Genomic DNA, 26,731 nt, shown 5'->3' with positions numbered 1-26,731 from the left:
AGTCAACGCGCGTACAGTAGCGGATCTGAGATCCGATCGAGGAGGGCTCGGGCCGGTGGAGGAGCTCGAGCTCGCCGTGGGAGAGGAGAAGGGCGCCGGGGCCCGGGGAAGAGGAGGAAGGCGGCGGCGGCCTCGGGCCGGCGACGGCGATGGCGATGGCCGGCGGCGGCGGCGGCGATGCGGGGGGACCGGCGACGGGCGGTGGCGGCGGCCGGCGGCGGTAAGCGCGGCCGGAGCTCGGCGAGGCAGGCGCGGGCGCGGAGGAGGCGTCGGGCGCGAGGGCGGCGGTGGCTGGGCTCGGCGGGCCCGCGGCGGGCCTGCGGGCCGCGGCGGTGGAGGATCCGGCGGGCGACGTGGCGGCTCGGGAATGGCTGCGGTTTTGTCCGGCCGGCGTACGGACACGTCCGGCGCGGCGTGAGGGAAAAATCTAGGGTTCGTATGCGAATGTATACGGGAGGGGATGGAGTTTTATAGGTAGAGGGAGCTAGGAGACTCCAAATGAGGTGCGGTTTTCGCCCACACGATCGTGATCGAACGACCTAGAGCATGGAAGAGAGTTTGGTGGGTTTTGGGCTGGTTTTGAGGGGGTTTTTGCTGGACACTCAAATGGACTTTGCGGATGCCTGGTTAACCGATGGAGTACCAAACGACCTCCAAATGGAACGAAACTTGACCGGTAGTCTCCGGGTGGTATATTAAGGCCACTTGACAAGCCTCGGTCCATTCCGAGAAAGTTTGACACCCGCTCACGAAAGAAAACAAGAGGGATGCGCCGGAGGAGATAGGAGCGCCGGATTGCAAAACGGACAACGGGGAAAATGCTCGGATGCATGAGACGAACACGTATGCAAATGCAATGCACATGATGAAATGATATGAAATGCATAACATGAACAAAATACAAAACGAAAGACAAAACCCGACCACGGAGGGAATATCATAGCACATAGCCGAAAATGGGAAGAGTCGGAGTTACAAATATGGCAAGTTACATGCGGGGTGTTACACCCTGTATAAGTGAAAACATGATAATGGCATTTTAAATACCCCTTATGGAGTTTGCATATGAACCCTTGGTTCATATGGACTTCATATAAATTGTTGCTAGATGCATTAGTACAAATCATAGCATATTGCCATGTCATGATCATGCATCATATTGTCACATTTGCATTGATTGTGTTCTTTCTCTGTTGCCGGTGTTTGCCCCCTCTGAGTAGACGTGGTTTCGACGATGAGATCGATGACACCGATGAAGAACTATACTATCTTCAAAAGTGCCAGGCAAGCAAAACCCCCTTGTTCATTCCGATACAATCCCACTCTCTTGCTCCTGCTCTCTTTTACTGCATTAGGACAACAACGTTTCAACTGTTACATGCTGCGGTAGTTGAAACCCTTCCTCTGCATGACCTGTCATTGCCACGGTAAATAGATGAAACCCACTAGCATGAGTAGGAGTTGTTTGAGCCCTGATGTGCCTACTCATTCATGCTTGTTTGTCATGCCTGCTATTGCTTAGAGTTGTGTTAGGTCTGATTCATCGGGGATGAATGGGAGAGTTGTGAACATGTCCTACTGTTGAGAACTAAGTGTGTGAACACGATTTGGTAAAGGTAGCGGTGAGAGGCCATGTAGGAGTACATGGTGGGTTGTCTCATTGAAACCGTCTTCAGGAACTGAGTTCTGTGTTTGTGATCCATGAACAGCTACTACCACACATTGGGTTCCGGTAACTCGGCCCCTCTCGACTTATTAATCAACCTGATCTTTGTCCAGGAGTTGCAACTAGTTTCTGGTGTTTGTAGGTAGTGTTAGTAGTCTACCAAGTGGCACCCGGTACAGGTGGGCTTGGGACAGACTAGGCACAGTGGCACGGTGTACCAAGTGGCACCCGGATGGTGGACTTGGGAACCCTGCTCACATCGTTTGGGGCCATGAGCGACACCCCGGCCGGATCTTCTTGCGGATGGAACCCGAATAGGCGATAAACCTGGACTAGAGACTTGTGTGGTTAGTCAGGTCGTGGCCGACTCCCTCGCCAGGCTTCCGCTTGAAGGTTGCCGAGATACACGACGTGTACATGGTGGTAAGTGGCGAGAGCGTGTGTGAAGAAGTACACCCCTGCAGGGTTAACACCATCTATTCGAATAGCCGTGTCCGCGGTAAAGGACTTCTGGGTTGCCTCTACAGTTCATAGACAAGTGAAAGTGGACACTCTAAAATGCGCAAGATAAGCGTGAGTGCTATGGATGGCGTTCTCGTAGGGAGGCGGGAGCGGATCCATAGTGGTGTATTGGTATGGTGAATATGTAGACTCGTGTGCGCCACCTCAAAAGAGTTACTTGCAGTCGTAGTTCAGGATAGCCACCGAGTCAAAGCTGGCTTGCTGCAGTCAAACTCCACCACCCCTTTTGTTGATACCGATGCATATGTAGCTAGTTCTGATGTAAGTCTTGCTAGGTATATTTGTACTCATGTTTGCCTATTTTATGTTTTTGCAGAGAGACTTCAGTCTCACTAGTAGTTCCGTGTGGACTTCGACGTTTAGCTTGTTACCTCAGCTACGATCTTGTACCCTTGGGAGGGTCTTGTAGTTAGTCAAGCTTCTCAGCCCTTTTCATTTGTAGATGTCTGTACTCAGACATGTTAAGCTTCCGCATGTGCTTAACTTGTATGCTCTGAATGTTGGGTCATGAGACCCATGTTTGTAATACTTGACTCCTCGGAGCCTAATGAATAAATACTCTGAGTCGTAGAGTCTTGTTGTGATGCCATGTTGTATTTGCACATATTGAGCATATTGTGTGTATGATTTTGAAATGCTCGGTATGTGTGGGATCCGACAACCTAGTTGTCTATCCTTGGTAGCCTCTCTTATGGGGAAATGTAGTCTGGTGCTTCCACTGAGCCATGGTAGTCTGCTACAGCCCGGTTTACCGGAGTCCTGCTAGCCCAGCACTACTGCTCCGGAACACTTAGACTGGCCAGCATGTGATTCACATCGTTCCTGTGTCTGTCCCTTCGGGGAAATGTCGCGCGGTGACTTCCGGAGTCCTGCTAGCCTGCTACAGCCCGGGTTCCCGGAGTCCTGTTAGCCCAGTTGCTACAGCCCGGATTCACACGCCGATGACCGACATGCTCGATGTTGTTTCATGTATGCCTGTCCCTGTAAGTTAGTGCCACTTTGGGTTCATGACTAGTCATGTCGGCCCGGGTTCTCCGTCATATGGATGCTAGCGACACTGTCATATACGTGAGCCAAAAGGCGCAAACGGTCCCGGGCCAGGTAAGGCGACACCCATGGGAATACCGTGCGTGAGGCCGCAAAGTGATATGAGGTGTTACATGCTAGATCGGTGTGACTTAGAATCGGGGTCCTGACAGCTTTGGTATCAGAGCCTAACTGCCTGTAGGATTACCAAGCCAAACTGGTCGAAGTTGAGTCTAGAAATGCTTTACTTATATAAGGGAATTGATTGTGGAAGGGAACGTAAGGCTCTTTTTACTCCTTTACCCTATGCCTTCTAATCTGAGTCAACCTCTTCTTCTCTACGGGGATTAAGAAACTAGGCCTTCTCATCTTTCTGTCAGGATCACGTGTTACTAATCCGTAGAATCTTAGGATTGTTGGTTCCAGGCCTCAGTTCAGTTTCTACTACTTTTAGTATGTTGTCAGTTGAACCAGAACCTTGATATGATGTTGTCAAGTGACTATGCAAATCCTTGTGAATGTCTCAAATCTTTTTCTAAGCATTTACAGCCGTTATGCTGTCCGAGTCATCCCAGGTTTATAAACAGTCTAATGCATTTGCAAATCCCTTCCTCCCGTTCCTGATGTCCTTTTGGGCCAGTTTAACCACACTAATCGGTGAGTTGAGGTACTCTGTTGCCTCGACATATATGTTGGAGCTATTATTATGACCCTAAGTGCCTTCGAGAACCACTCAGTAATCTAGCAATGCTTTGTGTTCCCGGTGTGATGATTCTGGCCACCATTCTCAAAAGCATCCCGTGATGCCATTTAGTAGTAGGTATTCTACTCCTGGGTTCTTGACCCAAGATTCACTCTACTTACCTCGTGTTGATAGTATTGCTCGTACCTTTAGGATATTAGTAACCTTTGCGATAGTCCTCGAGGTCCGTGGTATATCATTCTTCCAAATACCATGAACCATTCTTGGCAGGAGTTCCTTTGAACCAAAAGATCACACCAGGAGTGCTCTTGATGAGTTCTCCATTCAATAATTGTGACTCTGCCAGTCCTGCTTTTCTGCATGGGTTATCCGGAGGAAATATGTTGAACTCATTCGACATACTAATCTATGCATCCACAACTCAGAAAGTGATATGTTCCTTTGAGTTGTCCCTTTTTAGTTGTATTCTGACCCTCTTGTATCAGTTGGTAGTCAGGAGCAGTTATGCATTCATGCTCATCGGTACCTCATATTCTTGTGGCCCGTCAAGCCGTTCTATTTCAGGAATGACTAGGAGAAACAAACTCGAGTACCTTATCCATTTCTAGGATTGGGTCAAAGTAGTTGTATTTCGCAGATCAAATGCCAAACCAGCTTTTGTTCTGTTCTACCTTGGAGTATTACCCTATTTATGTCAAGAATATCATAGGAATTGCACCATCTCTTATGAATTCTTGATGCAGTGATACTTCTCACCATCATTCATTCCTCGGTCCTCGTGTTGTTGTAACCAGAATGCCGACAAGTGAATTGTGGTGTGTGAAATCAATACTCCGAGCAACTCGTTGCTTGGTAGTAAATGGACAATATTCTCATTCTTAGCGTGTTGGTTATTGAATCATCATTCTAAGATAGATTGTGCTACCTAGTCCTTATTTCCGGTGCACTCTTCGATCAATGAGTTAGGATTATTCAATCCCTTGCTTATTTGATCATATCGTCTTGCCCTGAAAAGCAAGATTGATCTCGAGCTTAGTAACATATCGGTGGTTCGTGATTTTCGGAATATCTTCTCGGAAGTGTTACCAGGTTGTCACCTGACCGCTATGTTGAGTTCGTGATCAAGTTGGTTTCTTGTAAACCACCACTTCTCCAAGAATCTGTGTTGAATACCCCTGAGCTAGTTGGTTAAGCTAAACAACAACTTGGAGAGTTGGAAGATAAAAGTTTCTCTAACTTAGTTCATTTCCAAAGGGATATCTTGTGTTTGTTTGTTTGTTGTAGAAAGATGATTTCTTCATCGATTGGTCCTCATGATCAGTTGTTGAATCTATCGTCTTGCCCAAACCTTGATTTGAGTGTGGGCCATCTCAAATCAAGTTAGAGCCTCCCCTCTCTCTTTCCCCTAAAGCCCAATAAGGCCCATGTACTCCGTGGCGAATTCCCGTAACTCTCTGGTACTCCAAAAAATACCCGAATCATTCGGAACCTTTCTGATGTCCGAATATAGCCATCCAATATATTGATCTTTACGTCTCGACCATTTCGAGACTCCTCGTCATGTCCCCGATATCATCCAGGACTCCGAACTACCTTCGGTACATCAAAACACATAAACTCATAATACCGATCGTCACCGAACTTTAGGCGTGCGGACCCTACGGGTTCGAGAACTATGTAGACATGACCGAGACACGTCTCCGGTCAATAACCAATAGCGGAACCTGGATGCTCATATTGGCTCCCACATATTCTACGAAGATCTTTATCGGTCAAACCGCATAACAACATACGTTGTTCCTTTGTCATCGGTATGTTACTTGCCCGAGATTCGATCGTCGGTATCTCAATACCTAGTTCAACCTCGTTACCGGCAAGTCTCTTTACTCGTTATGTAATGCATCATCCCGCAACTAACTCATTAGTCACATTGCTTGCAAGGCTTATAGTGATGTGCATTACCGAGAGGGCCCAGAGATACCTCTCCGACAATCGGAGTGACAAATCCTAATCTCGAAATACGCACCTGTAGAGCACCTTTATAATCACCCAGTTATGTTGTGACGTTTGGTAGCACACAAAGTGTTCTTCCGGTAAACGGGAGTTGCATAATCTCATAGTCATAGGAACATGTATAAGTCATGACGAAAGCAATAGCAACATACTAAACGATCAAGTGCTAAGCTAACGGAATGGGTCAAGTCAATCACATCATTCTCCTAATGATGTGATCCCGTTAATCAAATGACAAATCATGTCCATGGCTAGAAAACTCAACCATCTTTGATCAACGAGCTAGTCAAGTAGAGGCATACTAGTGACACTATGTTTGTCTACGTATTCACAAATGTATTATGTTTCCGGTTAATACAATTCAAGCATGAATAATAAACATTTATCATGATATAAGGAAATAAATAATAACTTTATTATTGCCTCTAGGGCATATTTCCTTCACAAAATTATCCTTAGTTACCTTAAAGAGGACTAAGAAATGTTTCTCGGTTATGGAGGTGATAAAGCGTAAAGAGTTATGTCGATGCAAGCTTTGACACTGATCTAGATGACTCTAAGTCTCAATCTAGATACGTATTGAACGTAGGAGCAATTAGCTAGAGTAGCTCCATGCAGAGCATTGTAGAATAAGAAATTTGCAAAATACATATGGATCTGAATGTGGCAGACCCATTGACTAAACTTCTTTAACAAGCAAAACATGATCACACCTTAGTACTCTTTGGGTGTTAATGACATATCAATGTGAATTAGATTATTGACTCTAGTAAACCCTTTGGGTGTTGGTCACATGGCGATGTGAACTATGGGTGTTAATCACATAAAGATGTGAACTAATGGTGCTAAATCACATGGCGATGTGAACTAGATTATTGACTCTAGTGGAGATGGGAGACTGAAGTAACTATGCCCTAGAGGCAATAATAAAGTTGTTACTTTATATTTCCTTATATCATTGATAAATGTTTATTATTCATGCTAGAATTGTATTAACCAGAAACTTGACACATGTGTGGATACATAGAGAAAACACCATGTCCCTAGTAAGCCTCTACTAGACTAGCTCGTTAATCAAAGATGGTTAAGTTTCCTAACCATAGACATGTCTGGTCATTTTGATGAACGGGATCACATCATTAGGAGAATGATGTGATGGACAAGACCCATCCGCTAGCTTAGCATATTGATCGTTCAGTTTTATTGCTATTGCTTTCTTCATGTGAAATAAATATTCCTCCGACTATGAGATTATGCAACTCCCGGATACCGGACTGTGTGCTATCAAACATCACAACGTAACTGGGTGATTATAAAGATGTTCTACAGGTATCTCTGAAGGTGTTTGTTGGGTTGGCATAGATCGAGATTAGGATTTGTCACTCCGAGTATCGGAGAGGTATCTCTGGGCCCTCTCGGTAATGCACATCATAAGAAGCCTTGCAAGCAAAGTGACTAATGAGTTAGTTGCTGGATGATGTATTACGGAACAAGTAAAGAGACTTGCCGGTAACTAGATTGAACTAGGTATGAAGATACCGACGATCGAATCTCGGGCAAGTAACATACCGATAGACAAAGGGAATAACGTATGTTGTCATTACGGTACGACCGATAAAGATCTTCATAGAATATGTGGGAACCAATATGAGCATCCAGGTTCCGCTGTTAGTTATTGACCGGAGAGGTGTCTCGATCATGTCTCCATAGTTCTCGAACCCGTAGGGTCCGCACGCTTAACGTTCGATGATGATTTTGTATTATATGAGTTATGTGATTTGGTGACCGAATGTTTTTCGGAGTCCCGGATGAGATCGCGGACATGACAAGGAGTCTCGAAATGGTCGAGAGGTAAAGATTCATATATAGGACGATGATATTCGGGCACCGGAAGTGTTCCGGGGGTACCGGGTACATATCGGGTCACCGGAAGGGGTTCCAGGCAACCCCCCCGGCAACTATATGAGCCTAATGGGCCAAGAGGGGAAATGCAGCAGCCAGCATGGGCTGCAGCACCCATCATATAGACCGAACCTGGAGGAGAAGGAAAGAGGGGAAGAGAGAAAGGAAGGGGAGGGATTCGGCCTCCCCCTTCCTTCCCTCCTCCCTCCTCCTTCCTTCCCTCCTCCCTCCTCCTTCCTTCCCTCTCCCTCCTCCTTCCTCCCCCCTTCAGAAATTATGGTAGGGGTTCATTTGGGTCTTGTGAGGCCCAGGGGCTGGCCTTCACGCGAACGTGTGGGAAGCCTCACAACGAGTCCCGGATTGTGAGAATGACGAGCTGCGGCTCGCTTTCCTCCCCGAAGAAATTGACGCCGCCCTGATGGGTATGAAATCGAACACGGCTCCGGGCCCGGACGGGTGGCCGGTGGCTATGTTCAAGCGTTTTTGGCCACTTCTTAGAGGCCCTATTTTTGCGATCTGCAACGGGTTTATGCGAGGGACGGTAGATATAGCACGACTTAATTTTGGAGTCTTATCGCTTATTCCGAAGGTCCAAGGGGCCGACAACATTAGACAGTTCCGCCCTATTGCGCTCATCAATGTTCCTTTTAAGATTTGCGCTAAAACATGTGCCACACGTCTAGGACCGATTGCTCATCGCTCGATTCACTGCAATCAATCCGCGTTCATTCGCGGCTGCAACATTCTGGAGGGCCCGCTTGCCCTCCAGGAGATTGTTCACGAACTCAAACGCACGAAGGAACCGGCCGTTCTGCTGAAACTAGACTTCGAGAAGGCTTATGACCGGGTAAATTGGGATTTCCCGTGTCAGGTGCTTATTAGCCGAGGTTTCTCCGCTGTTTAGGTGCACCGCGTAATGCAATTGGTCTCGGGAGGCCAAACTGCAGTCTCGGTGAACGGAGAAGGAACTTCTTCCGGAACAAACGAGGACTCAGGCAGGGTGACCCGATGTCCCCTCTTCTGTTCAACTTTGTTGTCGATGCGCTGTCCGCTATGCTTCGGAAGGCGGCCGCGGCTGGCCATATCCAAGGGTTGGTAGGCCATCTCATTCCAGGGGGAGTGACTCATTTGCAATACACGGATGACACGTTATTGTTGTTTCGCCCGGATCAACATAGCATAGCTACGGTCAAGGCGATTCTTCTTAGTTTTGAGCTCATGTCGGGCCTCAAAATAAACTTCCATAAATGTGAGGTGCTCTCGATGGGGGTAGAGCCGGAGGAGGGAAGGCGCATAGCTGATTTGCTCAACTGCAAAGTGGGCAAATTCTCGTTTACGTACCTCGGCCTACCGGTAGACACCAAACGGCCCACGATAGAGGATTGGGAACCTCTGTGTGCCAAGGTGGGGGGTAGGGTCTGTCCTTGGAGGGGTAAATTCCTTTCGAAAGTGGCTAGGCTCGTCCTAACGAACTCGAGCCTCTCCTCCTTGCCCATGTTTGCTATGGGCCTGTTTCTGCTCGCAGAAGGGGTTCATGCAAAGTTGGACATGCCCCGCGCCAAGTTCTTTTGGGAAGGAACTGGTCCGAACCGTAAATATCATATGGTTAAATGGGCCTGGGTATGTCGACCCAAGGCCTTGGGGGCCTTGGGATCACTAACTCGAGAATTCTAAATATCGCGCTGATGTGTAAATGGATCTGGAAAATTGCCCAGGGGGCAACCGGGTTGTGGGTCGATCTCCTTAGGGCCAAATATTTCCCTAACAAGAATTTCTTTGAAGGGAGGACAAGGGGCTCCCCCTTCTGGAATGACCTGCAGGCGATTAAACCGACATTTGCCATGGGGGCAAAATTCTCGATTGGGAATGGCCGTTCGGCTCGCTTTTGGGCCGATCTTTGGATTGGTGCCCAACCCTTGTGGGCGGAATTTCGGGATCTGTATGCTATTGATGTCGACCCAGCAATGACGGTGGCGGAAGCGCTCGTGTCAACACCACCGGAGATCCACTTTAAACGGGAACTCAACGGGCAAGAACAAACTAGCCTTGCGGCCTTGCTTCAGTTGATTGGCCCAATAGGCCTATCGGACCAACCTGACACGGTGAGCTGGGCGCTCACCAGCTCGGGTAAGTTCACAGTTAAATCCTTATATCACAAGTTGTGCCAAGGGCCGGCGCAACTCGTGATTGCAGGGTTGTGGAAAGCGCGGCTGCCTCTGAAGATCAAACTCTTTTTGTGGCAAATGTTCCGTGATAAACTGCCTACCTCCTTGAACGTGGCCAAACGCAACAGACCGGCCACCGACCCGTGTGCGTTGTGCGGGGCACCAGAGGATGCCAACCATGTGTTCTTTCGTTGCCCTCTAGCAAGGTTTGCGTGGAGCGCGGTCTGGACCGCGGCAGGTGTCCAATGGGATCCTAGATTGGCTGCGGAGCTTATCCAGCTTTTAGATGCGATTTAGGGTCCTGCGAAACGGGTTATGTGGAGTTGTGTAGGGGCACTACTCTGGGCTATGTGGCTAACTACGAACAAACTTACTATCGAGGGATGTTTTCCAACACATCCGGCTAATATTATCTACAAATGCAACCTCCTCTTGCAGTAGTGGAGTCCGTTGGGGAGGCGTAAGGATGCTGAGATGCTCAAGACCGCCCAACAACGTCTGATGCAAGTGTATGTGATGGCTAGGGAGCCTTGACCATGGTCCTGGACGTGGTAACTTTTGCTGCTTGATGAGCCTGCGCGCTCAGTACGGGCTTTGCCTTGTAATCCGCTAGTGGCTTGTTAAGTTTCGCCCGAACTTCGTTGGTTTTCCTATTGGCGAGGGCCGGGATGGCTTTTGGTGTTGTACTAAGACTTTTGTGACGTGTTACGCTGCCTGTTGGGGGCTTTATTAATTTAAAGCCGGACGCATCTGGCGTCTTCATTCAAAAAAAATATGGTGGGGGGGGGGCGAATAGGACTAGGGCCCCAAGTAGGATTCCTCCTACTTGGGCGCCCCCTTGGCTGCTCCCTCTCCCTCCCACCTATATATATGAAGGGGGGCACCGCTAGAACATACACCAACGATTGTTAGCCATGTGCGGCGCCCTCCTCCACAGTTTACGCCTCCGGTCATATTCACGTAGTGCTTAGGCGAAGCCCTGCGCGGATCACTTCACCATTATCAGCACCATGCCGTCGTGCTGACGGAACTCTCCCTTGACACTTTGCTGGATCAAGAGTTCGAGGGACGTCATCGAGCTAAACGTGTGCAGAACTCGGAGATGTCGTACGTTCGGTGCTTGATCGGTCGGAACGAGAAGAAGTTCGACTACATCAACTGCGTTGTCAAACACTTCCGCTTTCGGTCTACGAGGGTACGTGGACACACTCTCCCCCTCTCGTTGCTATGCATCTCCTAGATAGATCTTGCGTGAGCGTAGGAATTTTTTTGAAACTGCATGTTACGTTTCCCAACAGGGCGTGCCCATGGTAGGTATCCATGCCAGGTTTGAATGATTCCCGATATTATATGCAAGTTGCGACAGGTCCGGCCATTTATTGGTCTTTTCTAACCGAGAAAACTTAAAAATATATAAAACTTGTCAAAAAACAAAAAAAAAATCATGGTGCCTTGAATTGATCACAGAAGGCCATAAAATAATGGGGCCATTTCAAGGATGTCGAAAAACAACGTGCTCTCAGACAGACCTTTTTGGCCTACCCGAACACTCTCCGTTGATCATGGTGTTTTTCTGGAGATTGTTGAAATTACCCCAACATTTGCCACCATGTGGACATGCCCATGGTAGACATCTACTCCAGGTTTGAATGACCTCCGACACTGTATGCAAATTGCGACATGTTCGGCCATTTATCAGCCTTTTTGACCGAGAAAACTCTAAAAAATGCAAACTTGTCGAAAAACCAAGCAAAATGGCATGGTGCCTTCAATTGGTCGTAGAAGGCCATGGAAAAAAATTAGGGGAATGGATGCCTACCATGGGCATGCCCAACAGCTAGCAAAAGTTTAGGTCATTTTAAGAATGTCGAAAAAAACATGTTGAACGTAGGATGTCCAGGTAGGCATTCATGCCAGGTTTGAAGGGAAAAAGTATTTAAAACCACAATTTAAAGTACTTCAAACTTTTATTTCAAGTTTTTAACATAACTAATAAATACAAGGGAATAAAATTATAAAGAATAAATGCTTATACAAGTATTTAATAAATATTTTAAGGAAAAAAGAATTTAAAATCATAATTTGAAATATCTACTTAAAACTGTTATTTAGTATTCCAAACAATATCAGATTTTTGAACAGGTTTCAAAAAGAATAATAAAGTTCAAAAAGGTGAAAAATGAATTAACGAAAAAAGAGAAGAAAAGCGAAAAAAATTTAGGCCTTGCCCAACTAAGCGACAACATCGCTCCCGTTGAGCATCCGTTGGAATTGATTCGGAATGTAAAAAATGTTCCTGTTTTTCTTAAATGTTCACAAACTCAAAAAATCTCCAGGCAAATTTAGAACACATTTTTTGCTTTCAAATATTTGTTCATATTTCTGAAAAATGTTTTGAAATTTCAAATATTGTTTATGTTTTCCAAAAATATTTGTTTTCAATTTTTTTGTGCTTTTCAAAAAACAAATGTTCGCATTTTGACATTCTGAACAAGTTTTGAAAGACACAAACATTTTTCTGAAATTCCCTTACAATTTTCGAAAATGCGTATATTTTTAATTTTTTGAAAAGAATTTGAAAACAACAAACATTTTTTGAAATTTTGAAAGGGCGACCATTTTTTGAAAAAAGAGAAGAAGAAATGTAACAGGAAAAACAAACAAAAAAACATAAGAGAAAAGAAAGAATAAGAAACAGTGAAAAAAGACTGGTTCGGAAAGTGTTCGTAAAATCTATTTAAAATTCCCAGCCCATTCGTTACTTATATGTCTGGCTTCACAAGCTTCACTAAAGGCAGACAGTCCGTGTCGCTATGCACGCACGTCATTTTGTAGGCTGACATGTGTTTGATTCCAGCTAGTGTATCTTTTTCGTTAACTTTCATTGCGTGCTACCGCAAATGGGCTGGCCAAGTGAGCCGCCTTTTGCGAACGTATGGCGTATACGCATACTATGATTTGCGAAAGGACCCTATTACCCTTTATACGTTCAGCGAGGGAGGGGGGAGGGGGGGGGGGCTTGTATCAATTGATAGAAAATTAGGATGAACAACTGAACTAAAAAATAAATAAATAGGATGAACAACTTTTATGTGAATCAGGCGTAACCATGGTCTGCTAATGGTCCCGTTCATATGGCTACACAAACGCATGTAAAAGGTAAAAGGATAATTGAAATGGGGAATGTGGTCAGTTTGGAGTTTGGAGTCTGAAACATGAAAATGAAATTCAGGGCGAAAAGGCCGTCGTGTTATTCAGTGGCAGTGCTGGCCATGCTGTCAAATGCTGTGTTTTGTTAGTTAGCGTGTGTGATCATTCGATGCTGCCACTGCATATGTGAAGTGGTTAGTTGTTGCGCTACATAAATGAAGTGAGCACGCGTTATTCCAGCTCAATCATATCCCTGTCACCACATAGAGAATTGGTAGTTACGTAGGCATATCGAGCTAGGCGATGATAAACCAAAGTACGTGCACACGATGCTCCAAATGACATTTTCCATTTCGACCCCTCCAAAGTCTCCATGTTGATTCAGGGTTACCAAACGAACAAAAGCTACTACTGTACATGCAAATCTGAACGGCTGAAACTGCAAGAAAGAATTGACACGCAAAGAGTGCCCATCTGGTTGCAATCTGCAGGACATGGCATTTTTTCAGCCGATCTTAGGTGAAACGTAACACCTATTTCACTTTAGGACATGGCATTTTTGACACTGCTCATAGTGTCAAAAACGCCTTATATCATGAGATGAAGGGAGTAGAAGAGAAACAACCAGTGAGACGTCTGTGGTGATTTTGTCAATCCCAAAATTCGTCCGCTCGATCATATGAAGATGATGCATTTACAGGTGTGAATGTATCTGCACCCGTGTTTCTCAAAAAAAAAAACTTCAAAAGTCAGAGCACAGCAGAAAAAAACCCTTCAGAAGGCAGGTGAGAAAAAGGTTGACCCGTTGACCAAAACTACTACCTTAAAAAGAGCCTACCCATTCCCTTGGGCTGCTAGTACCGTGTGGGCTCCAGCCCATCCGTCAGGACTGAAGCAAATTTACGAGACGGCGACAGATAAGATAGTGCCATTTTGTTCAGGTCCAGCCAGCCACGCCTTCCTGCCTAAAAAAAAAAAAGCCAGCCACGCCTTCCTCCGCTGCGTCCTCGTCAAAAGAAACCGACAACCAGATTTTTTACAACGACAAATCCCAAATCCCCTTCCGCTTCGCTAATAACGGCGCCACCGGTATAGTTGCTGCTCGTGCCCTCGGTAGCGCCGCGCGGAAACCCTAGCCAGCCGGCCGGCGACGCGATGTACCCGGCGGGGGCCATGGTGGCGGCCGCGGCGGCGCCGGCGCGCCAGGCGGCGTCGCGGGTTGACAAGGCCACCAGCCACCTGCTCATGGGCCCCGACTGGGCCGTCAACCTCGAAATCTGCGACATCATCAACGCCGACGTCTGGTGGGTGATTCCCTTCCGCCGCCCCCCCTTCCTGGAGCCCCCCCTCTCTGTGCCTGTGCGTTGCTGTTTCAGTTCCTGCGAGCGGAATTAGGTGGAGGGTTTTGATGATTTTGGGCTCAGGACTTGAGCCTTTAGTGGGTTATATAGTGTTGCTTGTTCAATCGGTTCCTGTTCTGGCAGAAATTGGGGTTATTTTTAGTGTTGCGACGAGAGGAGGCAATTTGGGCAAGGGGATCCAGGACGATCTTTAGCTTCTGGTGTAGGATGTAATGGTCTAGTGGTGAATCGGCTGCAGCTTAGCTTGAACGCTTAGCACGAACTCCGCCTTTATCCTTTCGTAAGCTGTTGCTACGAGACCTTATGGTCATTAAGTGGGGGATAGCTTCTGAAGGGCCATAGCCAAAGGCCAAAGGTAAGGCCTAGGGGTAATAGAGCTTACTGCGTACATCTCACGGTGAATCATAATGATGAGGGGAACATGGCATGGGGGGATTTGTGATTATGGTAAAGACTAAAGTGTTTCCAAGATTCATCATGCTAATTCTATCCGACTTACATTATAGTGATCATTATTAGTATGAAAAAGACCTCTGGGGTCCTATACCAATGGACAATCATGGTACAGACATAACCAGATTAAAGTATCACATTTGCTTAGGGGTGTAATATGCGGGCATTGGAAGTGTACCTTGCATCTGCTTTAGCACATTTATTCCTGGAAGAAATTTAACTGTAAACATGTTTTGCACCTTTTTCACTTCTACTTATGCAACATGTGAAACATTTGCATTCCATTGATAATATTGTACTTAAATAAATAATGTTTTCTCTAGTCCAAGTAGCTGCCTGCCTACCATGCTAATATGTAAACACCTTAATCAGGCAAACAAAAGATGTGGTAAAGGCAGTGAAGAAGCGATTGCAACATAAGGATCCGAAAGTTCAATACTATGCTTTGACGGTATGTACTGCAATGACGCCATGTTGCGCTCTGTAAAGTTTCTTTTTGGAACACCCATTTAGTTTGAATCTAATGCAAATGCTGTTACTTCTCATATGTTTGTTTTTAGCTTCTGAGAGCATATCTTTTCTTTGCTACAAGATTTGAAGATATTGGTCCTGTTCATATTAGTTACAATTTTTTTGCAGTTATTGGAGACGATGATGAAGAACTGTGGTGAATATGTTCAGTTTGAAGTCGCTGAACAGCATGTTCTGCAAGAAATGGTTAAAATAATCCAAAAGAAGGTTGTTTTTTTTACTTCCCTCCTTACCTTTTCTTGCGCTTATCCTTACCCAACACATAAAGTCTAATTCTGTAAGACGGTTATTTTAGCCTCAATAGTTCTCAATGGCATTGTATCTGTCTTGTATGATTGTATAAGTTGAGAACATACTAAATAGTCTGTAACATTTAGAACCTCATGGGTACACCAATCCTTTGTTCTTAGTCACTCGTTTTAGTGGGTTTTCACTGGTTCTCTTCTCGAGTAAGTAGCCTGAACTACTTTACCCAGGCATGGTTAATTGTTCAATATCCTACTTCCAATTCAAGTTCATGCAGTTATCAGAATCCTCCTATAATATATTAAGGTTATGTCGATCGATCTCTGTGCAGCGCTAATCTCGTCCACCATTTTCACTTACGCAATTTTTTCTAGTTGAGTTAGCCATGATTGTTGTAGTACTCCCTCCGGTCCTTTTTACTCTGCATATAAGAATTGTCTGAAGTCAAACTTAGTAAAGTTTGACCATATTTATATGAAAAATATATCAACATGTACAATACTAAAGTTAAACAACATGAAAATTAAATTCATGACTCATCTAATGATATTGATTTTGTATTGTGAATGCTGATGTTTTTTTCTGTAAAGTTGATCAAACTTTGCGAAGTTTGACTTCAGACAAATCTTATATGCCGAGTAAAAAGGACCGGAGGCCTGAGGGAGTGCGTTATCTCTGATTGTTACCACAAAATGGTTGACAGCTATTTGTTTTGTGGAAGATCCATTGCCAGCTTGCACTTGTGATTAAATTCTACAGTATTCTATTTTTTCTGATGATTGGAGATGCCAGTAATAAGATTACAATCTTTGCCTTTTCGAATTCCTTTCAGAATGATATGCAAGTAAGGGATAAGATATTATTACTTTTGGACTCCTGGCAAGAAGCATTTGGTGGACCTGGAGGTAAATACCGGCAGTATCACTGGGCATATCTTGAAGTAAAGGTAGGCAACTGATCCCCGTATGTTCCCTAAAGAAGCAAAATATGTTTCCCTGTACTTGGTTCCAGAATCATATCCTGTTGTCAGCATACATGGTCATGTGATTGTGCAACACCATTCTTTTTTTCATGGAAGTTAATCCTTTCAAAGTAATCATCTAATTATGAAATTTTGTTACAGCGGACAGGTGTAGTGTTTCCAAGACGTCCCATAGATGCCCCACCAATACTTACTCCTCCTGCAATACACAATTCTCAAAACTATGGTTCACCTGGATATGCTGCAGGAAGTTTGAATGAGAGGATGTCCTCCGATGTTGATACTCTGAGGTGATACCTATTTTTCATCGTGCATTCGACTTCATTTGACTTGCTCAATTATCACCCAGTAACTCCATTTATATCATTACATATGTTTTCCCCTTTCCCTGTTACAGTTTAGGGGACTTGAATAATATTCGAAATGTGACGGAGTTACTGAATGATATGGTGTATGCTTTGAACCCATCAGATCCAGAGGTAGTAAAAAGCCATCTCATCTGAATTTTGGACTTGTGCCCATCTCTCATGAAATGATTGTAGATTTTTTTTCAGTTCGTGCTGATGAATAGCCTCTTAAATTTGTTTTGAACCCAGGCTGTCAAAGATGAAATCATCACAGATCTTGTGAGCCAATGTCGCTCAAATCAGCAAAAGCTCATGCAGTTTGTCAGTTCGACAGGGTAAGTTATCAAAGTGTGTTCTGTAAATATTTGCTGTCCTTTTGTTTGTTGTACTAAAATGATCTCGCATATTTTTTTCTTCATATTAACTGTTAGGTGCACGTCATATATCTCATACTGCAGTTAGCTTACAGTGATATTTGATATATTCATTTTACATTGTTTATTTAGGAACGAGCAGTTACTAAAGCAAGGTCTCGAAATAAATGATCGCCTACAAAATGTGCTTACAAAATATGATGCCATCGCTTCTGGTACTCATTTGGCAGTTGAAGCTCCCGTGAGAGAGACAGTTGAGTCTCCTAGGGAGGATCCACCAGCAAAACCATCTTCATCTCCTATTGAACAAAATGACGCTTCTAATGAAGAGGAGGATGAGTTCGCTCGGCTGGCTCAAAGGTATATCCCATGGTATTGCTACTTGTACTTTCTTCACAAATATTAAGCTCAATGCTTTATTATTCTGCAGAAAAAACAAATCTGTGATAAGTAGCGATGAGACGTCATCAAGCACAAGCACTGTGGACCTTGCCCTCGTACCCATTGATCTACCAAGCTCAGAATCGCCACCTGCTGTTGCAAGCAATGCATTGGTTCCCCTAGATCCAGCTCCTGTCAGTAGTAGTACTCAAACAAAAGAGCAGGATATGATTGACCTTCTAAGCCTCACTTTGTGCAGCCCTACTGATGAAACTTCTACAGATTCTTCAGCACAGAGTCAAAATGGCCTCCAGCAGCCTCCAGACGGGCAACAAAATCCTACTGGTGTAACCCAATATCCTTCAACCAACCAGCCATACCCTGTAAACCAAGGATATACTCCACAGAATAGCAACTATGTTGCACCTTGGGCCCAAACTCGACCATATCCATCTCAAGCCCAGACCGGACCATATCCATCTCAAGCCCAAACCGGACCATATCCATCTCAAGCCCAAACCAGACCATATCCATCTCAAGCTCAAACTGAACCATATCCATCTCAAGCCCCAGCATACGCATCCGGATATCCAGTGCCACCTTGGGCTACACCTTCAACTGTCAATTCTAATCCTTTCCTGTCGGCTGCTTACCAAGAACAGCTCCCCTCGGCCGTCTCTGGTGCCCCAGCAACCACCTACGCAGCTCCCTCACCTTCATATAGCGCTCCTCCAGCCTCCCAGCCAATGCAACAGTACAGTTCTGTGGCCTCTCCAACAAGCAATGGTCTACCGATGCCTCAAGCTCCAAATGGGAATCATCAACCGAAGGATTCTTCAGCAGCGGCAAGCAAACCTTACTACATACTTGATAACTTGTTCAGTGATTTGATTGACTTGAAGAGCACCAGTGGTGGAAATAAGACGGGTACTAGTTTGGGTAGCTGAAATGGCGGCCAGCCTATGATTGGTGGAAAGAAATAAGTTTTCTTTAGATGGGAACTAGTTTGTGGCTACTTCATTCAATGTACATTTTCTGTATATCTCTATTCCCTCTTTTACATGTTTGATTGCGTTGGTTAATTCAGTGGGTTCAGTTGCATAGAGTGAGCTAGAACATTGGTGATGTACATATAAATGATTAATTGCATCGAGTGGATTGTTACTTGTTACGGACTTGCAACACGTAAAATATGCTGGCGTTTGGAAAGGAGAAAAGCCCGGTTCGTTATATGCTGGCGTTTGGTTTCCCATGTCATGCATGTACCAATGACAGGTACCAGCCGATCCTTTATCTGCGAAATTTGTGATCGTTCCTTTGTCACAGGGATCATCTGTCTCTTTAGTGTTTGCCTCAGAATCATCTCTCACTCCTTTAACCTTATATGTATTTTTCTTGTTTCTTGCCGAGGTTCCTAGCCTTGATGTGGGTTGCCGTGGGTAATGTCATGTCAAATACTCAGATTGTCACAGGGATCACATGTCTCTTGATCCATGGTTGCAGGCCTGGAACCATTGGTTTGTTATATGCCAGAAAGAAAAGAAAAAACAATGATTAGCGTTTAGGCTATGGGACTTATTTTCTAATAGCAGCAGTGCAGCAGAGTCGCCAGACCGGCAGCCCCTAAAATCGTTTGAGTGAAGTCTGAAACCCTGACTTTGTAGAGGCTGACGCAATTGAACCCTCGTCTCCAAATCCCTGAAGTTGGTACCCTGACTTCTTTGATCCCGGTTTATTCTAACCTTATACATGTTTGGCGCACTGGAAATACAAACGGTTTCTCACCGGCAGTATGGGTCCACAAGTCATATTAGTTTCTCACGTCTTATCTTCAGGGATTTAAAAGTGAGGGTTCGTTTGCGTCGGCCTTTACAACATCAGGGTTTATTTCGGACTTCACTCAAATCGTTTGGGAGTGCACTCTAGAATATTTTGGAGGCTGCCAAGCCTATGTGCAAACTTAGATTTCCTAAATCGCAACCTCTATATTCTTTTCCCCTATCTGTCTTTTTTTGCTTGTACTCAAAGTTTCTACTTTTATTTGGCACAGATTGACAACCAAACTTTGGCCGGATCAACACGAAACACTTGCACAACATTGTAAACTAGATAGTTCATTTTTGTATGGGGGCAAAATTCGTCGCTTATTGATTGTACATATATGTAACATTTTAGAGAAGGGGGGTGTCGAGAAGCAACATTTCCATACACAACTAGACTAGTAGATAACTAAACTAGATGTCACGCGGCGAGCCTTCCTCGACTTGACAGTGAACAACAACCTTGGGAATAGTATTCTTCGGTGTATATCTTGCCAATGTACAATAATACTACATCTACGTAAGCTGCTACGTGATCCTACGTAACCTTCCCTCTAATCCTTTCCACCCCCCTGATTTTCATGGGTGTGGGACCCCCTCCCTCCCCTTATGCCAATTAACAATTGCCAAATCAGCAACACTACGTAAACCATACGTAGCTTTACGTGGATGTAGCATTCCTCGCCAATGTATGAGGACACGTTCGTAGAATTTGCCAGGCGTTGGCTGCGGCCTTGGAGTCACAGGCGTGTGTGTCTGCCTCCCATACCGGCGAGCCACCCTCCTTAGCCTTGAGGGCGAAGACACATTCCTTTTTTGATGCGCTTCCTCTTGGCGCCCATCGTCGGCATGATGTAGAACTCCGTCCAACCCGTGTTCACGTTGAAGACTGGGGCAGGCCGGGTGGCATGGCGGGTGTCCTAAGCCTCCCTACAGGCAAGGGAGCGGCCCTAGCTTTGGCGCAGCTACGACATGACGAGGAGCGTGGCGGGTGTCTCAACTCTCCCTACGGGCGAGGGCGTGACATTGCCGCGGCGCAGGACGATCGTCTTGCAGGACTCCGCAAGCACACATTGATCCTCGTCCTTTATTCTAGGATCTCGGTGTTGGATCATCTCGTCAGCAAAATCATGCCCCTTCTCAGCGGCCGCGTCATCCCCCTCAATGTGCTCCCATTGCAGTTCCTTTGTGGAGGCCGACGGAGGGCCGCGACGGTGCATCTCTAGATAGGGTTGCAGGGCGGCATGGCTTCGATGGAGGAAATGGTGCGAATGGATGTGGGGAGGGGAGGACTGGCGATATAGGCATCGGCGACCGACTTTTCTTAAGCGCACAAAGGGAATGTGTGCGGGTGGCAAGAAATCTAGTGGGAAAGGGCAGGGTAACTAGAAAAATGTAGCGGCAACGCGCGCGAAGCGGGAGGAAACATAGCGGCTCCCATAAATGGGCATGTTTCCGGGAGGGGAACTCGCCTATGGGACTAGTAACGGTGGCGGGTTGGGTTTGGAGTACACTCTAAGAAAACCTCCATCCTCCAAATATAGAGGTAGTTTTGGCGAAAGGCCGAAGGTTGTATATTAGATAAAACTAACCCTTACAAAAACTTCATTACAAGAATAAGAAATTACATGTAAGCCCTTGAAGAAATCGACACCATCTTACTTCTGCATCCACCGACGATGTGCCGCGAGAAAGGCTCTTTGCTACCTCCGGGCCTCCGTCTCAGCGGAGCAGTTTTGTTGAAAACCAGGAGCTTGAAGAAGCAACGGCCGGTAAGTCGTCGATTTAGACCAAAAGATGTTGGCGATCACGACCTGGACATATCGCCATCCTGGAGAAGCTAGCACCAAGGAGGGCCAGAATATAATCCCAACTCCAGCAAGACAGGAAGGGGAACAAACCTCGCAAGTTCCCCCACGGAGCCCCATCTGGCTAAGCTTCATCAGACGAAGAAGGAACTGGAGAACAAAAGCATGCCACGACATCATCCCCTCCACAAGGTGCTGCTGATCACCTAGACAAAAAAAAGACATAAGGACAAGATCAACCCTGACTGAAGCTCCACACGCCCTTTGTCGATGTCAAACAACAACAATGGAATGAGGACATGATCGGGAAATCTTATTCCTCACTGCCAATGGAGCCATCGCCTCACCACCGGCATCCAGACACTTACACTTAACTCTAACTAAAGCTAGGGCGACGAGAGACTTAGATAAATCATAGACTGCCCACCCCCTCCCCCCCCCCCCACACACACACTCCACCTCGCCGGCGGCAAAAGGCACCTAAAAGCAAGGGGAACTGGCAGCAACGGGGCCTTAGGTGGAAACCCTAGCGTTTCTTCTCAGGAGCTGGGGGCGGCTGCGGCCGGTTCCAAAACTTAAGTTAGGATTTGGTTCCCCGGAAGGGGGGAGGGGGCTACTTTGCTAGTAAGAGTGGTGGGTTTGGTTTGAAGTACGCTCTAAAACAACCTCCAACCTTCAAATATAGAGGTTGCACCTCAGTTTTTGAAGTGCGCTCCAAATATTTGAAAGAGGGGGGGGGGGGGGATAGAGAATCTGCTACAGTACATTTTTGCAACTCTAGCCTCCATTTGGACTGTTACTATGGAGTTCTGACGCTTTTTCGTTTAGAGAATATGTAAGGAAAGGATCAATAATAACCTCACTTTTTTGTTTTGTTTCAAAAAAAAAGCTCACTTTTTCATTTAGAGAATATGTAAGGAAAGGATCAATAATAACCTCTGGTCCAGGCCAAATAATCATTCAATATTACCATTTCAGCTAAAAAGCATAAAAAAACGTTGTACCATGCGAAAGCTCTCTATGATGATTCTTTCGTTTTCAAAAGAAAAACACAACCTGATAATTTTTAGTTTTTCCAGAGTTAATGCAATGATGCAATTCCTTGAAGGCACTTATCTCTTGTGATTCATCGAGCTTGTACGCGGTATTTCATCCTCCATAAAACGAATGTGCCCCGCAAAAAAAGACGAATATGAGAATTGCAATTTACTTTGGTGCATGCACTCCCTAGAGTGCTAGTAATTAATGAGCAAATCCCTTTGCTTGATATACTAGAAAAATTAAGCGACTATCCTTTTTTTTTGAAAATGGGATCGTGGACCCCTTGCCGTTTCTAAGCAACCCATAAATTACTTCTTTTAGGGGTATATAAGGAACCATAAATTACATTACAGAACTAATCCTGCTACCAAATTCAATTTCTACAGCTAAATCCCCTCTCCTCATACGCGAGTCCTCATCACAATCTAAATAAATACTCCGCAAAGCAATCAAATCGAAATCTACCCATTTTGATCTCGCCTTCCCCAACTTAACGGTAAAGAACATAGAGAGATCACAATGAGCCCCGGGTGCACCTGGGGTGCGCTGCTCCTCGCCGCTCTCCTCCTGCAACCCGCGCTCTCGTCGCCCGATTTCCGTGTCGGCGCCCGGTTCGCCGTGCGTCTGCCCGGAGCCTACCAGCCGGGCTTCGCCCAGCGGACCACGGTGCTCGAGGCGGCCGGCAAGCGGGAGCCCCGCTTCGCCGCCGCCGTGAGCGTGGAGGCCGGCACGGGGGGAGGGTACCTGTGCTCTCTCGTCGTCCTGCTGGCCAACGTCACGGTCTGGGCTTCGGATCGTTCCGACCAGGAGTTCGCGGCGCGGGCTGTCTGCCAGCTCGAGCTCACGGAGGACGGGCAGCTGCGGCTGACGGACGGCGCCAGGGCCGTTGTGTGGTGGTCCGGAACGGCGGGGCAGGGCGCCAAGGTGATACTCTGTCTCCTCTTTCCATCGTTCTCCATCATTAGTTTAATCGAGTCTAGTTCTAGCTAGCGTGTTTTTTGGAATTGTTACGCCAAAATTTTTGATTTCTTAGTGCTAACGGCTAACACGATCTGAAACTAGAAATGTGGTGATTCCTAATGGCTAATACATCAGGGTATAAGCAGTGTTTATTCATGTCGAAGATAGAAGAGTGCATCGGCATTCGGCAATAGGAATCATCCGGGGATACGTGTCTGTCCACACATGTGCCTCGAAGAACCCATGGCATAAGTCTGTGAATCCAGAACTGCCAGGCAATATGAACTAGCTACCAGATTTCATATGTTCTCCAGATGCTAACTAGCACTCGGGGCAAAAACACTTTTCGGATATGTTCGCTATCAAAAGCAATTCTAAATACTCCTACATTTTTTGAGGGGGCAATTGTAAGTACATGTTCTATTTCATAAGGCGCGAAACCATAATGGATATGATCGACAGCTATACGAGTATTTTGAAAAAGGCGCGGGAAATGCCGACGTAGAAAGAAATCTTTAAATTTGTTGGGCTGAAATAGAAAAAACCTTATTCAAAAGCAAAATGAGGCTTCAATAACTACCAGGCATGTATATAAATTCTATTATAGCATTAATGGGTTTCATTAATATATAAATGAAAATAAAATCCCTACCATTCATTGTCCTAGAATGAGTCCCCTCTTAAGCTATCTGAATGTTCAAATCTTGAGTTCTTTTGAGATGCTCTTAAACTGGTATGAGTCGTTCGTTTTCTATGGTCCACTGGCTAATATTAGTATTAATTCCCTCTTGGGAGATCAGATGCTATCAAAATATCATGTATGGTTAATATGGACTTTGCTCTACTAATAAGAATGTAAATTAGAACGTATCTAAAGCACAAAAATAAATAAGGAAGGTATACAAATACACATTAAATGATATTATTTCTAATATTAATTATTGAAGTAATTTAGACATATTATGCTTATACCGGTTGTCACACGTATACGTATATGACATATGCATACCTTAAGTACAAAAACATAAAACTTACACACTCATAGATTCCTAAAATATTTTGATTTGGATATTTCTATGAAAAATGCCTAAGTATATCTCTTGTACAAACCTATCGCGTGGTGAAAGAAAAATATGTATGTATGAATAACACATACTAGCATATAGGAAGGAGTGGACACAAAATCTGTCAAAACATATATTTTCAATCAGTTATACTTGTCATGTTAATAAAGAACATATCATGTGCTCCCGGTACTCCAAAAACAAAAATCGCTCCATTAAAGTTGTGAAAAACTCTGATTTTTTAGTACATATATAGATCATGAATCTACAATGACACAATTTTTTTTAATTTTAGTATGATGGACAGCTTGAGAAATGAACAGAAAAGTTCGAGGGTGATAGTAGCAATAGACTAAATTCATAATCCCAATTTGAATTTGCTATGTAACTGGGCATTTTTCAAAATCCCACTATTGTGATTTCTTTTAGGGCCACTATTGTGATAGTACCGCAAGTCCGCAATGCTGGGAACACATGAATGCGCAAAACAAATAAAACGCCCTGGGCCTGGGCCTGTCTAGGACACATCTAGATGTGATATAGTTATGTCACATCTAAGCTGATGTCCACTCTGTTTGTGGTCTATTTTTTTGTCCTAATTTTTTTTATTTCTTGTTGCTGCATTATATATGTGTGGAGCTTAGATGTGACATTCTTAAAAAACATCTAGATGTGAACTAACCAAAAAAAATTGTCTAAAGAAAAAACTAAGCCCCCTGGTATCGAATTCTCCATGTCAAAAAAGAAACCCTCTTCTCCTCATGCTCTTTTATTATTATTATTTTCTGATTTCCTACTGCGGCACATGCACAGGCTCTGCACTTGGATTCCAAAACCGGCAACCTCCGTCTCCTGGACGACAAGAAGCATACGGTATGGCAAAGCTTCGACAAGCCCACGGGCAAACTCCTGCCGGGCCAGTGGCTCCGGCTGCCCTCCTACTTCACCGTGTCCCCGGCGAAGATTTCTTCGCCATTCTACAGCCTCGAGCTCGACGGCGACAAGATCGCCGCCTACATCTACTTCGGAGAGCGAAAGTACTCCTACTGGGAGCTGACCCCCAGCAGCAACCAGGCCATGGCGTTCGCGGGAATGGACGAGTCGGGGCTGACGATGTACGACGGGCGGCGGCGACCCGTCGCGAAAATCTCGCCGGCGGTGAACAAAGGGTCGGTCAGGTTCCTGGCGCTGGGAGACGACGGCAGCCTGGGGCTCTATGCCTACGACAGCCGTCACGGGAACTTCACGCCCTCGTACGAGGCGCTCGCGTTCTGCGACCTCCCCCTCTCCTGCGGCGTCCTCGCCGTCTGCTCCCTCTCCGGAAGCTGCCGCGACTTCGCCGCGCGCGGCGTCCGGCCGGCGCAGGGCGGCACCCTCTGCAACGCGACGGCGACCAGCTCCGGCGACGCCCACGACATGGTGGAAGTGAGGGGCGTCACCACCGTTCTCAGGGCCGACTCGCCGGTCACCAACGTGACGGTGCAGCAGTGCGCGGACCAGTGCCTGCGCGACTGCTCGTGCGCCACCGCGCTCCACGTGAAGGACGACGGCGTGGCCGGCAGCGGCGTCTGCTCCCACTACGAGCTGACGGCGGGAGCGAGGGAGGTGATCGGCGGAGGCGATGGCCAGGGGCACAGCTACTGGGTGAAGGTTGTCAAGGGGAGCAAGAGCAACTGCCGGGAAGACGAAGAGGATTACAATGCCAAAAACGAGGCGCTCACCAAGATCCTGATCATCTTCGGCGTAGTGGATGTGATCGGCCTGCTCTTGTTCGGCGGGCTCTGCGCGTACTTCGTCTGCCTTCGTGGGCGCACCGCCGACGAGCATGTCTGTGAAGAAGATGGAGAAGCAGAAGCAGCAGGCCGCGACAGATCGCAATGCTAACAACAGTGGAGCTGTACAAGACCCATAGAAGCTGATGGATGAAATCAACTGTGTTACAAATATCATAGGGAAAAAAAATTGGGCATCAGCTAAGCTGAGCGCACAACCATACCTCTAATTCTAGCTCAGCACTTCATAGCTGGAGAACCTTTGAGACTCGAAAGTTTGAACCCATTGGTAACTTGAAAACTTTGGACTTGAAAATTATTACCATTTTGTTGAAAATCAAAGCCTTAACTTGATATTTTGGCCATGTGTAACTTCCAAGCACTTTGAAATTGAAAAGTGCTCCTTCCGTTCCACAATGTAGCATATAGGGTTTTCTAAAAGTC

At 45.8% G+C, this 26,731-nt stretch overlaps 2 protein-coding genes across 2 annotated transcripts; both read left to right on the top strand.

Annotated features, from left to right (window-relative positions):
• Nucleotides 1–14,146: 14,146 nt before the first annotated feature.
• On the top strand, nt 14,147–18,993 carry LOC123079601 (TOM1-like protein 6). The gene is made up of 9 exons (XM_044502391.1): nt 14,147–14,451; nt 15,334–15,412; nt 15,601–15,699; nt 16,571–16,684; nt 16,862–17,010; nt 17,118–17,199; nt 17,317–17,402; nt 17,574–17,801; nt 17,872–18,993. Exons 1-9 carry the CDS (start codon nt 14,303–14,305, stop codon nt 18,767–18,769), a joined length of 1,884 nt encoding a protein of 627 aa, XP_044358326.1. The 5' UTR covers nt 14,147–14,302; the 3' UTR covers nt 18,770–18,993.
• A 4,017-nt stretch (nt 18,994–23,010) lies between these two features.
• Nucleotides 23,011–26,399, top strand: LOC123074929 (putative receptor protein kinase ZmPK1). Its single transcript, XM_044497652.1, has 2 exons — nt 23,011–23,415; nt 25,329–26,399. Exons 1-2 carry the CDS (start codon nt 23,011–23,013, stop codon nt 26,397–26,399), a joined length of 1,476 nt encoding a protein of 491 aa, XP_044353587.1.
• Nucleotides 26,400–26,731: the final 332 nt, after the last annotated feature.

This window comes from Triticum aestivum, chromosome 3D (genome assembly GCF_018294505.1).
Source record: "Triticum aestivum cultivar Chinese Spring chromosome 3D, IWGSC CS RefSeq v2.1, whole genome shotgun sequence".
Lineage (NCBI taxonomy): Eukaryota > Viridiplantae > Streptophyta > Magnoliopsida > Poales > Poaceae > Triticum > Triticum aestivum.
The sequence above is the reverse complement of the archived record's forward strand: the minus strand, read 5'-3'. Positions and strand labels throughout refer to the sequence as shown.